The sequence below is a fragment of the Macaca thibetana genome, chromosome 19 (genome assembly GCF_024542745.1).
Source record: "Macaca thibetana thibetana isolate TM-01 chromosome 19, ASM2454274v1, whole genome shotgun sequence".
Lineage (NCBI taxonomy): Eukaryota > Metazoa > Chordata > Mammalia > Primates > Cercopithecidae > Macaca > Macaca thibetana.
Genome location: NC_065596.1, coordinates 9745929 through 9759253, shown reverse-complemented (window position 1 = coordinate 9759253; position 13325 = coordinate 9745929). Strand labels below are relative to the sequence as shown.

Genomic DNA, 13325 nt, shown 5'->3' with positions numbered 1-13325 from the left:
TGGCCAACATGGTGAAACCATGTCCCTATTAAAAATACAAAAATTAGCCAGGCATGGTGGCATGTGCCTATAATCCCAGCTACTTGGGAGGCTAGGGTGGGAGAATCACTTGAGCCTGGGAGGCAGAGGTTGCAGTGAGCTGAGATTGCACCACTGCACCCCAGCCTGGGTGACAGAGTGAGACCCTGTTTGAAAAAACAAGAAGTGTATTTGACTTACGGTTCTGCAGGCTGTACCAGAAGCATGGCACCAACATCTGCTCCTGGAGAGGGCCTCAGGCTGCTTCCACTTATGGCAGAAGGGGAAGGGGAGCCAGTGTGTCGAGATCACATGGTGAGGGAGGAAGCAGGAGCGGGGTGGTGGGGAGGGAAGGGAAGGGGGAAAGATGCCAGGCTCTTTTTAACAACCGGCTCCCTTGGGAAGTAATAGAAGAGTACTCATTCTCTCCGTTGGAGAGCATTAATCAATTCTTGAGGGATCGGCCCCCAAATCCCACCTCCGACACTGGGGATTAACATTTCAGCGTGAGTTTTGGAGGAAACAGTCCCTAAATTCCAGACTTTCAGAAGGAAAGCAGGTGTTCAACATAAACCGCATTGTTTGTACAAGTGGTTTAAGTGGAGTGAGTTTCTTTTATCAGTTAGGGGGGTGGGAACCTTCCTGAAATCCAAGTTCTCAGACTTGGTTAGCCCTTGGTTAGCCCAAGGGCTAACCTTGTAAACACATCTCACTAAGGAGTCCATCCAGGCCTGGTGGGTTCACTCCTTTCTGCACAGTAGGGAAGTGAGGAATGATTTAAAACACATAGAGGCCAGGCGTGGTTGCTCATGCCTGTAATCCCAGCACTTTGGGAGGCTGAGGTGGGAGGGAGGACTTCTTGAGGCCAGGAGTTCGAGACCAGCCTGGGCAACATAGCAAGACCCCATCTCTACAAAATAAGAAAATTAGCCAGGCATGGTTGTGTGCACATGTGGTCTCGCTACTCAGGAGGCTGAGGAGGGAGAATCACTTGAGCCCAGGAATTCAAGGCTGCTGTGAGCTAGTCCAGCCTGGGTGAGAGAGCAAGACCCTGTCTCAAAACATTTATAGTAATAATGCATATAAAACATTTGTATTGAGGTTGAGTTAATTTGATGGTTCATATATTCATTTACCAATGACATGGAGCGTTTTTGTGCCAAGTAGGGTATCGGGAACACGGTGGTAAAAGCACCCAGGCTGATTCTTACAAAGCTTCCAATCCAGTGAGGATGACAGAAAATAAACACCCATGGCTACAATACATAGCTGGTTACAGATGGGAAAGGGCTGCGAAGAAAGGGAACGGGTCCTATCGGAGAAAAGGAGAGAAGGGGCTCTTTGTGCAGGGGAGGAGACCTCAGGATGGGGCACTCTGAGGGGGACATTTCAGTGGATCTAAAAAGAAAAGGCTCGACGTAGGCATTGGCTGTAGCGGGGATGGGTGGGAGAGGGGCTTGGGGGTGAGTACTGCCATGTAGAGATGTCATCACTATTTATTCTGATTAGTTGCTGGGATGTGTAGAGTGTTAGAGAGGGGTGAGATTTCTGATCAAAGACAGGGACAGCACTTCCTGAGATCGAGGACATGGTGGAGGACGGTGATGAGTTTCATTTATTTATTTATTTATTTTTTAAGACCTAGTCTTGCTCCGTTGCCCAGGCTGGAGTGCAGTGGTGCAATCTTGGCTCACTGCAACCTCCGCCTCCTGGGTTCAAGTGATTCCCGTGCCTCAGTCTCCCGAGTGGCTGGGACTACAGATGTGTGCCACCACGCCCAGATAATTTTTGTATTTCTAGTAGAGATGGGGTTTCGCCATATTGGCCAGGTTGGTCTCCCGACCTCAAGTGATACACTGGCCTCAGCCTCCCAAAATGCTGGGATTACAGTTGTGAGCCACTGCACCTGACCTAGTTGTTTTTTTTTTTTTTTTTTTTTTTTTTTTTAATAACGGAAATTTCTCTTTCACAGTTTAGGATACCAGAAGTCTGAAATGAAGGTTTCGACATGGGTGTGCTTCCTCTAATGGTTCTGGGGGAGGATCCTGCCTCCTGTCTTCTAACGGTGGCCTGCAGCCCTTGGTGCTCCTTAGCTTGTGGACGCAGCCCTCCCGTCTTTGCCTGTGTTGCCTCATGGCCTGTGTCTCTGTCTCTGTCTCTTCTCTTAGGAGAACCATCGGATTGGATTAAGGGCCCACCCTACTCTCGTATCATCTCAACTCATTACATCTGTAACAATCCTATTTCCAAATAAGGTCACATTTTGAAATACTAGGGGTTAGGGCTTCCCAGTTTTTGGGGGGACACAATTCAAGCCATAGCAGTCTGTTCTCTAGTCCCCCCAAATTTGTGTCCTTCCCACATGCAAAATACACTCATGTGATCCCGACATTCCCAACGTTGTAATCCGTTCCAGCATCAACTCTAAGTGCAAAATCTCATCTAAGCACCATCAACTCAAAAGCTCATCTCATCTGATGAGAATCCCACAACTCATGATGTCAGTCATCTACAGCAAGTATGAGGGAGACTCAGAGCGTGGTCCATTGTGGGGCCAAATTCCTCTCCATCTGCGAACCTGTGAGAAATCAGAAAGCAAGTGATCCGCTTCCAAGATACAGTGATGGGGCAAGCATGGGATAGACATTCCCATTTCAAAAGGAGAAACTGGAAGGGAAAAAGGGGTCATGGGTCCTGAGCAAGTTTAAAACCCATCAGGGCAAAAGCTAGGAGGTTTCCAGGCCTGGAACGAATCCTCTGTGGTTGGAAGCTCTGACCTCTGGACCTCATTTTGGGTACATTCTATTCCTGTTCCCTGAGATGGGCAGAAAGATTTGAGCCAATGGTTGGATACATGGTCTGGTGTTCAGATGTGAGAGTCAGCCTAGAGATTTGGGCTTCATCATGAAGATGTGGGAATTGACACCCAGAGAATGGGTGAGGTTGCATGCCAAGGCAGAGAGAGTTGAGGTAGGCGCGAAGAGGAGGGCCTGCAACCTGTGGATGCCGGCAACATGTTGGAGGAGAAGCTCTTACAGGAAAAAGAGGAGGCCGAGGTTGTGATCACCGATCACAGGCTGGGTGGGCTATAAGAAGGAGGGATTGGCTAGGTGCAGTGGCTTGCAGCTATAATCCTGGCTACTCAGGGGGCTGAGGTGGGAGGATCGCTTGAGGCCAGGAATTCAAGGCTAGCCTGGGCAACATAGTGAGACCCCCATCTCTAAAAAAAATTTTTAAAAAATTAACTGGGTGTAGTGGCACACACGCGTAGTCTTAGCTACTTGGGAGGCTGAAGTGGGAGGATCACTTGGGCCCAGGAGTTTGAGGCTGCAGTGAGCTGTGATTGTGTCACTGCACTCCAGCCTGGGTGACAGAGCAAGACTCTGGTTCAAAACAATAACTGGAGCAACAACAACAACAGCAGCAAACCTAGAAGAGATCGGACGACGAACACACATCAGTGGGATTTCCCAGCACGGATGGAGGTCACTGGTGATTCCAGGGTGGTGCCGGCCCTTGGAACGGTGGCAGTGAGAAGCAAGTGGGAGGGGAGGAAGTGGGCACGGAGGGTAGATAGCCCATGATAGGAAATGAAGAGATAGAGGTAGCCCAAGGGAAAAGTGGGGTGTTATGGCTTGACTTGTACCCCTCCAAAAAGACAGGCTGAAGTCCTAACCCTGTGAATGTGGCCTTATTGGAAATAGGGTCTTCGCAGCTGTAACCAAGTTAGGAGGTCACAAGGGTGGGCCCCCAATCCATCATGACTGTATCCTTATGAGAACATGAGGAAGACGCCACGTGAAGACAGACACAGGGAGGGGACCGTGTGACGGGGGAGGCAGACACTGGAGTGATGCATCCACAAGCCAAGGAGCCCCAAGCATTGATGGCCACCACCAGAAGCCAGGGAGACGCAAGAAAGGACTCTTCTCAGAGTGTCAGAGGCGGCGTGGCCCTGCTGAGCTTAGTTTTGGACTCCTGGTCTCTAAAACAGCGAGAGGATGCATGTCTGTGGTTTTAAGCCACTCAGTTTGATACTTTGTTATGGCAGCTGCAGAAAACACATGGGGTCAGGGATTGGGTGTGGGTCAGCTTTAAAAAGTGAGGGGAAAGGTCCCATCGGGAGGGAGAGGTGAGGATGCAGGGGACGAGGGATGATCTGGGAGTTGCTTGCTTGTCTGTCATAGGCCAGAAGGAGGATGCCTGGTGCAGAGGGAGGAGTGGTGTTGATTTGACGGCAGGTGGGAAGGAAGTTTCCTTTTAAGGCAGACCTGCAGGTTGGTTGTGGTTTATCTGCCCTCTACTTGTGGTTAGTCCTGGAGCACTACTAGCCCTGCAGTGTAGGGGGGCAGAGGAAGGGGCCAGGCAGCCGGGGAGGAAGAGCTGTCCCAAGGCTGAGTCAGGGGACAGTGGTGGGTGCTGCAGGAGCACTGGAGTCTCCTGGTGAATTATTGAGTCTATAGCTCTTGGGATATGGAATGAAGGGATATGTGTGTGTGTGTGTGCGTGCGCACGCACGCGTGTGTCTGCATGCATGTCTATAAGTGTGTGTATGCTGGTCTGTGTGTATATGTTATATATATGCACAGGTACATGTGGTGTGTAACTGTGTTTGCATGTATATGTGTGCATGTCCGTGTGTACGTGGGTATGTGATTGCATGTGTGTGCAAGAGCTTGCAGATATGTGTCTACATGTGTGTGTCCCTGTGAGTGTGGGCATGTGTGTGTGTACAGATGTGATCACTCACAGCCAGGGTGGGCAGCCTTGGGGCCTGTGAGTGTGCCCAGTAGGCCAGGCACCAACCCTCACACCTCCTCGCTTCTCCCCTAGCTGTGCCTGCACGGGACCCTGCCTGGCTTCAGGAGGACAGAGTAGAGGAAGAAGCTATGGCTCCTGGGCTGCCAACCGCCTGTTCACAGGTAGGTAAGAGCTTCTTGTTCTAAAAGAACACTGCTGTGCTCAAAGGCTGGACTTGCCCTCTTCCTGTGACCTGCCTGGATCATTTCATGGGGTTGGTCTCTATGCTTCAGGGACTCGGCCTCTTGCAGTGGGTGTCAGCAAGGGAGCATGGGCCATGATCCCACCACCTCATTCAGACCCTCCTGAGGCTGCTGAGCCCCAGGAGGGAAAACAAAGCAAGGATGTGAGCCGTCCTCATTTTGTGGTCTTCATGGTCTCACTGAACAAAGAGTTGAGTCATTTTCCAGGTCGTTCCCTCTTGCCTGTACCATGCTCAGGTCTGCTGGACCCTGGAGCTAGAAGGGGGACAAATCTGCAAGAGCTTCCTGGCTCCTTGTCAGTAGATAAGTCCTGTCCTGAGGTCCAGGACTCGCAACATTAGTTATTGCCTCTTGCCTTTCTTACTTAAGGAGTGGAGTGTAGAGAGAGGAGTTCTAGTTCAGAGTCCTGAGCCCAGGAGCAGATTCTGGGGGATCTCAGAACCCTGTCTGAAAGTCCTCTGCATGGGGTTTCCCTTCCCCAGGCCTGCCCGCCTCCAGCATCCTCTGGCGTACTGGTGGGGGTGGTCCCTGGCTGAGCTGGGATGGATGTGTGTTTTAGGAACCAGTCACCTTTGCAGATGTGGCTGTGGTGTTCACCCCAGAAGAATGGGTGTTTCTGGACTCTACTCAGAGGAGCCTGTATAGAGATGTGATGCTGGAGAACTATAGGAACCTGGCCTCTGTGGGTAAGGTGACTTCATCTTTCCTTTTGTTCTTTCCTTTTTTTTTTTTTTTCTGAGACAGAGTCTTGCTCTGTTGCCCAGGCTGGAGTGTGATGGCGTGACCTTGGCTCACTGTAACCTTTGGCTCACTGCAACCTCCACTTCCTGGGCTCAGATGATCCTCGCACCCCAGCCTCCTGAGTAGCTGGGACCACAGGTGTGTGTCATCACACCTGGCTAATTTTTGTACTTTTTTTGTCGAGATGGGGTTTTGCCGTGTTGCCCAGACTGGTCTCGAACTTCTGGGCTCAAGCAATCCACTTTGGGAGGCTTCAGCCTCCCAAAGTGCTGGGATTACAGATACGAGCCACTGCACCCAGACAAGGCTTTGTCTTTTCATCACACACTTAGGCAGCAACCATAAGCTCCAGAAATTGTGCAAGTCTGGGAAACCTAGAGGTGGAAAAACAGATAATTCCCACCTTCATGAGCTTCCAGTCTACTGGCCTTTCTGTGGAATGAAGATCTTTTTACTGCTCTGTCTCTCCATGATTAGAAGCTTTTGGGCTTCTCAAATGTATTCCTGAACCAGGCCCTTGGTTTTGTAGACCAGAGAGCCTCAGTGCCCTCTGGGACCCAGTGAGAGAATTTGTATTTAGTTCCTCAGTGCAAAAGTTTGGCTGTGTCCATCAGAATTTAGACACAAGCATTTTGCCCCTCCCATCTCTAGAGCCCCTAGAGACTTGAGAATATTGGCCCTGGTGTCAGGGCATGGCACAGTCCTCCCACAACATGCGTTGTTTTTCTCATGAGCAGCTGATCAACTGTGCAAACCCAATGCATCGTCTTATTTGGAACAAAGAGGAGAGCAGTGGACCACTGACAGGGGCATCCTCGCAGACACCTGTGCAGGTGAGCCCAGGCAGATCAGGTGAACATCAGCTCTGGTCAGTAAGGGGAGTGTCCAGTTTGGAAACTGTCAATCAGGGCAACCTATTCACACCCTTGACTGAGAAGCCTGTTTGGTTGAGCTCTCTTATTAAATGCCACCTTCTTTCCTTTTTCCCTTTCCTTTTTAATCTCTAAAACTTTACGTTAATCTCCTAGAAAGATTTGTCCTACTTTCTCTTCATATTTAATATTTCCATGTGTATATTTTATCCATTTCCTCCCCACTGTACATTCTTGCTAATATTTTTCCTCAACATTAGTCACAATCTTCATAGAATCCTTTTTTGGTAAATTACCTACTATTTCCTTCCCATGTTCATCTGATTACATAACTTCTCACCTAGCCAAACACCTTAAAATTTTCCTTAACTCTTAGATGTATTCCTTCTCATTGCAATTTCTTCCCGTATTTAGGATCACTATTTGGAAAAAAAAAAAGCCCACATGTGCCTTGCTTACTTTTTAGGTCACCTTAATCCCACAGTTTTTTTCTCTGTGTGTTTAACTTTTTCTTTCCTAATTTATTTCAGAGCCTCAACTTCAACCCCAAGAGGCAATTCCTAGCCAAGATCCTTTTACGGAGATTCTGTCCGTTGATGTGAAAGGGGTAAGGCTCACCAGGGATTATTCGTGGTTCTCTATAGTAGGATGAGTCTGGGGTTACTGTAAGTTAGAAAAGCAGCCCAAGAGCCAAGAGAGATTCAAGGCAAGAAGTGCTTACCCAGGAGGAAGCAGTTTCTTGGGAGAGAGTCCGTGAATGTCATGGATTGGTGGAAAACTAAACATAGATCATGTTCTTACAAGTAAGCACTTTCACAGATATGACACAGATACCAAGTGTTTAAGACTTACTTTAGCCTTACACAAATTGGAAAAATTCTGCATCTAAGAAGCCCCATGAAAATAATGAAAAGATAGCTCTTTGCAACAGAGTATCTACCCTATTCCACTTGAGGGAACTCTGGGTAGAAATGGTATGGACTCTGTAAATGGTAAAAGTATTAGATGTAGAACTGTCTTTTTCTTACATTCATTTCACATAGGGGAAAATATCTGTGAATCTAATAAGGCCTTTGGTCTTCACATTTTCCTTCATCGACAGGAGCAACCTCAGCCTGGAGAAAAACTCTATAAATATAATGAACTTGAGAAACCTTTTAACAGCATCGAACCACTTTTCCAGTACCAGAGAATTCATGCTGGAGAGGTGTCCTATGAATGTCAAGAGAGTAGAAATTCCTTCTTCCAGAGCGCCCATCTAATCGTGCCTGAGAAAATCCGTAGTGGGGATAAAACCTATGCATGTACCAAATGTGAAAAATCCTTCAGATACAGCTCAGACCTTATCAGGCATGAGAAGACTCATACTGCAGAGAAGTGCTTTGACTGTCAAGAATGTGGGCAAGCCTTCAAATATTCCTCGAATCTCCGGCGACACATGAGAACCCATACCGGAGAGAAGCCATTTGAATGTAGTCAGTGTGGGAAAACCTTCACAAGGAACTTTAACCTGATTCTGCACCAGAGAAACCACACAGGAGAGAAGCCCTATGAGTGTAAAGATTGTGGGAAAGCCTTCAATCAGCCATCATCCCTTAGGAGCCACGTGAGAACTCACACTGGAGAGAAGCCCTTTGAATGCAGCCAGTGTGGGAAAGCCTTCAGGGAACACTCTTCACTGAAGACACATCTGCGAACCCATACCAGAGAGAAACCATATGAATGCAACCAGTGTGGCAAGCCCTTCCGGACGAGCACTCATCTGAACGTGCACAAGAGGATACACACAGGGGAGAAACTGTATGAGTGCGGGACTTGCGGTCAGGTCTTGAGTCGTCTTTCAACCCTGAAGAGTCACATGCGAACTCACACTGGAGAGAAGCCCTATGTGTGCCAGGAATGCGGGCGAGCCTTCAGTGAGCCCTCATCCCTCAGGAAACATGCAAGGACTCACAGTGGCAAGAAGCCCTATGCATGCCAGGAATGTGGGCGAGCCTTTGGTCAGTCTTCACATCTTATTGTACATGTGAGAACACACAGTGCCGGGAAACCCTATCAATGTAATCAGTGTGAGAAAGCCTTCAGGCACAGCTCCTCACTCACTGTACACAAAAGAACCCACATGGGAAGAGAGAACATTAGGAATGGTAGCCTGCCTTTACCCATGTCTCATCCATACTGTGGGCCCCTTGCTAATTAACTTCCATTTTGTAAAAATAGAAACACATGGGGCTATGACTTTCCCTCATAATACTCCTTTAGCTGCATCTCATGTTTCAATGTATAATATTTTCATTTTGGTTTGATTGTAAGTATTGTCTTAACCTCCATTATCATTTATTCTTTGACCTATCTATTATTTGGAATTAGATTTTTCAAAACTAATATGTGGATATATTTTCATAGAGGTATAATGACTTACAGCGAAATGCATACATCTGAAGTATACAGTTGGATGAGTTTGACAGATGCATACATGCATGTAACCAACACTCCATTCCAGATATAGAATGTTTCTATCTTTCTGGAAGGTTCCTGCATGTTATATGGCTACTTCTTAGTTGCCTTTTTGTTGTTGGTTTCTAATTTAATTATATGGTGAGAAGAGTATGTGGCCTCTTTGTTATTGAGTCATAGGTATTTGCTGAGATTTGCTATTAGGTCTGGTGTGGCTTATTCTTCTAGCTGCCAGCCAAAATTGCCCCTTCCTCCTTAGAAAAGAACCTGGGTTTTCTGTTCAGATTGGTGGCATGCACTATTTAAAAGCTTCCATCGCCTGGCTGGGCATGGTGGCTCATGCCTGTAATCCCAGGCTGAGGCGGGGGGATCACCTGAGGTCAGGAGTTCGAGACTAGCCTGGCCAACATGGTGAAACCCCATCTCTACTAAAAATACAAAAATTAGCCAGGTTTGGTGGCATGCATCTGTAATCCCAGCTACTTGGGAGGTTGAGGCAGGAGAATTGCTTGAACCCAGGAGGCAGAGGTTGCAGTGAGCCGAGATTGCACCACTGCACTCCAGCCTGGGCAACAGAGTGAGACTCTGTCTCAAAAAAATAATAAAAAAAAAAGCTTCCATCTCCCAGCCCTTCTTGCAAGCAAGCGCAGGCCATTTATTCTGGTCCTGGCTAGTATGAATGTGAGAAGTCACTGGATGTGACTCTGGGGAAGATGTTGTGTTCAGGGATGGTTTCATGTAGCCACATCTCTCCACTTCTTGCCTTTTGGACAAGGAGACATGATATTTAGAGCTAGAGGAGCCCTCCTGTGACCATAAAGGGTAAAAGCCACAGGCTAAGAGTGTGGCCGGAAGTCACATCCATCTTGCTTCTGTAATCTAAAAAATATTTAGGATATATTTAATAGAATTGGCATATTTATGTGATTGCAGCAGCCCTGGACTATTTGTTTCTGGATGTCCCATACATGAAAAATAGGCACTTCTTACTGGTAGAAGATGGTTTTTTTGTTTGTTTGTTTGTTTTGTTTTTGTTTTTGGTGGGAGGTTTATTTCAGCTGAATATAATTCCTAACTGATGCACTTAGTATATGTCAGTTTTTATAAATGCTTCATGGATGGTTGAAATCAATGTATTGTATTCTGCAGATGTCTGCTAGATCAAGCATATGTGTTTAAAAACCATCTACACATTTATGAATATTGATCTGTGATCTAGCATTTATTAAGAGAGGTATGTTAAACTCTCCCACCATGATTATGTATTGCTGAAAAATCTTTGTCCATTCTGTCAATTTTTAAATTTATGTATATACATACATATATATGTTTTGAAGCAATGAAATTAAATATAGATACTGACATTTTTTACATTTCCAACAATTGTTACTTTTATTCTTATAAAGTGATCATCCTTTTCCCTATTACTGAACATTCAACCATTCATCATAATGATAGTAAATACTTATTTAGAGTTTACTATTAACAGATTGTAGCCACTGCCTGAAGCTTTGCATCTTTTAATTTAGTCCTCACACTGACACTTTGAGGTATGTGCTGTTATCATCCGCAATTCACAGATGAGGAAGCTGAGGCCCAGCAAATTAAGGTGGGCTATCAGGGTCATCTGGGTGGCATGTGACGGGCCTGACTCTACAGTGGCAGACCCAGGGGACTAGTCTCCATTTTTATTTGTTCTTTTTTTTTTTTTGGTTTTAAAGTTCTCTTAGGTATAATTTACATAAACGTTAATAAATCTTAGGGTACACCTTGGTGAATTTTGCATATGTCTATACCCACCACAGCCTCCATCAAAATATTTTATCATCCCAGAAATTTCCCTTGGGCCCCACCTCATCCTCAAAGGTTACCATTATTCTGACTTCTATCACCATAGATTTGTTTTTCCTGTTCATGTAAATGGAACCATAAACAGCCCTCTTGTGTCTGTTTTTTTCACTTAATATAGTGTCATTGAGATTTATCTATGTTGTATTATCAGTAGTTTATGCTTTTTAATTGCCGTGTAATAGTCTATAGTCTGAATATACCACAATTTAAAGATGCTATTCTGTTTATGAACATTTGAGTTCTGTCCTTCAGGTTCATCCATGTTATCACAAATGACAGAATTTCCTTCCTCATTAAGGCTGAATAGTATTCCATTGTATAGATATACCACATTTTCTTTATCCATTTATCCACTGATGGGCAGTTAGGTTGATTCCATATTTTGGCTATTGTGAATAATCTTGCAGGTTTTATTATTATGAATAAAGCTGCTGTGAATGTTCTTGTTAAGTGTACATAGGTATTCATTTCTCTTGAGTATAAATGTAGGAATGGAATTGCTGGATTTTGGAGGAGACCTATCTTTAGCTTTAGTAGATCTTGCCAGACAGTTTTTCAATGTGGTTGAAACCATTTATACCTCAATTTGTACATCAATGAATGAAAGTTTCATTGCTTCACATCTTTGGCAACACGTGGTACTGTCACTCAAATTAATTTGAGCTACATTAGTGGGTATGCAGCAGTTTCTTAGATTTAATTTGCATATTCTTGATGAGTAATGATACAGTGGTAGATGGTTGCCATAATGACTTCTTCTGTCCCTCTATGTATATCTCTTTTCCATGTGACTTTGCAGCTCCTCCTATCAAGAGGTGGAGTTTATTTCTCCACACCTTGAAGATGAGCTTGGTCATGTGACTTTCCTTGGCCAATGGAACATTGACAAACATGACAGAAGCAGAGGCTGAAAGAACACACATTGGGCTTTTCCTTCGTTGTGACCATCTGTATGTCATCTGTGGAAAAATGTCTAAGTCCTTTGCCCATTTTTAAATAAGTTTTTCTTTGTTGTTGAGTTGTAGAAGTTCTTTCTATATTCTGAATATTAACCCCTTATCAGATATATGATTTGCAAATATTTTCTCCCATTCTAGGGGTTACCTTTTTACTCTATTAATTGTATCTTTTGATATGCAGAAGTTTAAAATTTTGATGTAGTCCAACTTACATTTTTTGTTTTCTTTGGATGTCATATCCAAAAAATCATTGCTAAATCTAATGTTGTGAGGCTTTCCCCCTATGTTTTCTTCTAAGATTCTTATTGTTTCAGCTCTTGCATTTAGGTCTTTGATGTACTATGAGTTAATTTTTGTTTGTTTGTTTTTGTTTTTTTGAGACGGAGTCTTGCTGTGTTGCCCAGGCTGGAGTGCAATGGTGCAATTTTGGCTCACTGCAACCTCCGCCTCCCTGGTTCAAGCGATTCTCCTGCCTCAGTCTCCTGAGTAGCTGGGACTACAGCTGCGTGCCACCACACCTGGCTAATTTTTTGTATTTTTAGTAGAGACGGGGTTTCACTGTGTTAGCCAGGATGGTCTCAATCTCCTGACCTCATGATCTGCCCGCCTCAGCCTCCCAAAGTGCTGGGATTACAGGTGTGAGCCCCGCACCAGGCCAAGTTAATTTTTATATGTGATATAAGAAAAGAGTCCAACTTCATTCTTTTGCATGTGCATATCCAGTTTTCCCAGCATCATTTATTGAAGACTGCCCTTTCCCCATTGAATGGTCTTGGCGCCCTTATCAAAATTCATTTGACTGTATATATGAGGTTTTATTTCTGGGCTCCCTACTCGATTCCATGCCATTACTGTGTTGTGTTGATTACTGTAGTTTTACAATAAATTTTGAAATAAGCAAGTGTGGTGTGAGACCTCCAACTCTGTTCTTTTTCAAGATAGTTTTGACTTCTTGGTTTGGTATTCTTGAGATTTCATATGAGTTTTAGGGTGGATATTTTCCTGTTTCTGCAAAAATATTAAGTCATTCAGCCCATGAACATAGTATGTCTATTTGTTTGTGTCTCTTTTAAGTTCTTTCAGCAATGATTTTTAGCTTTCAGTGTACAGGTTCTTCATCTCGTTGGTTAAGTTAATTCCAAAGTATTTTATTGTTTTTGATGCTATTGTAAATGGATTTGTTTTCTCAATTTCCTTTTTGGGTTGTTCATTGTTCGTGCATGGAAATGCAACTGATTTTTTTTGTGTTGATCACACTTCTTTTGAAACCCAATATTATGAAGTGTCACTACTCTCCTTGGTCCAAGTTAAAATGCTTTCCTGGATCCAAATGGCATTTCTTTTGTGGGGAATTATCAACAGTAAAGATCTAGGTTGATCAAAACTCAGTCTGAGAAATCACCAGCAGGAGAGGGCAGAGCTAT

The 13325-nt window shown here is 44.8% G+C and overlaps 1 protein-coding gene across 3 annotated transcripts in view; it reads left to right on the top strand.

Annotated features, from left to right (window-relative positions):
* The window catches only part of ZNF333 (zinc finger protein 333), a 32397-nt gene extending 21005 nt beyond the window's left edge, over window positions 1-11392 (top strand). For all 3 annotated transcript variants that reach the window (XM_050769933.1, XM_050769934.1, XM_050769932.1), the window contains 5 exons: window positions 4852-4940; window positions 5581-5707; window positions 6500-6595; window positions 7165-7241; window positions 7737-11392. In XM_050769933.1, coding sequence (XP_050625890.1) covers window positions 4852-4940; window positions 5581-5707; window positions 6500-6595; window positions 7165-7241; window positions 7737-8834 — 1487 coding nt within the window. In that variant the 3' untranslated portion in view covers window positions 8835-11392. The remainder of the gene's footprint in view (window positions 1-4851; window positions 4941-5580; window positions 5708-6499; window positions 6596-7164; window positions 7242-7736) is intronic.
* Window positions 11393-13325: the final 1933 nt, after the last annotated feature.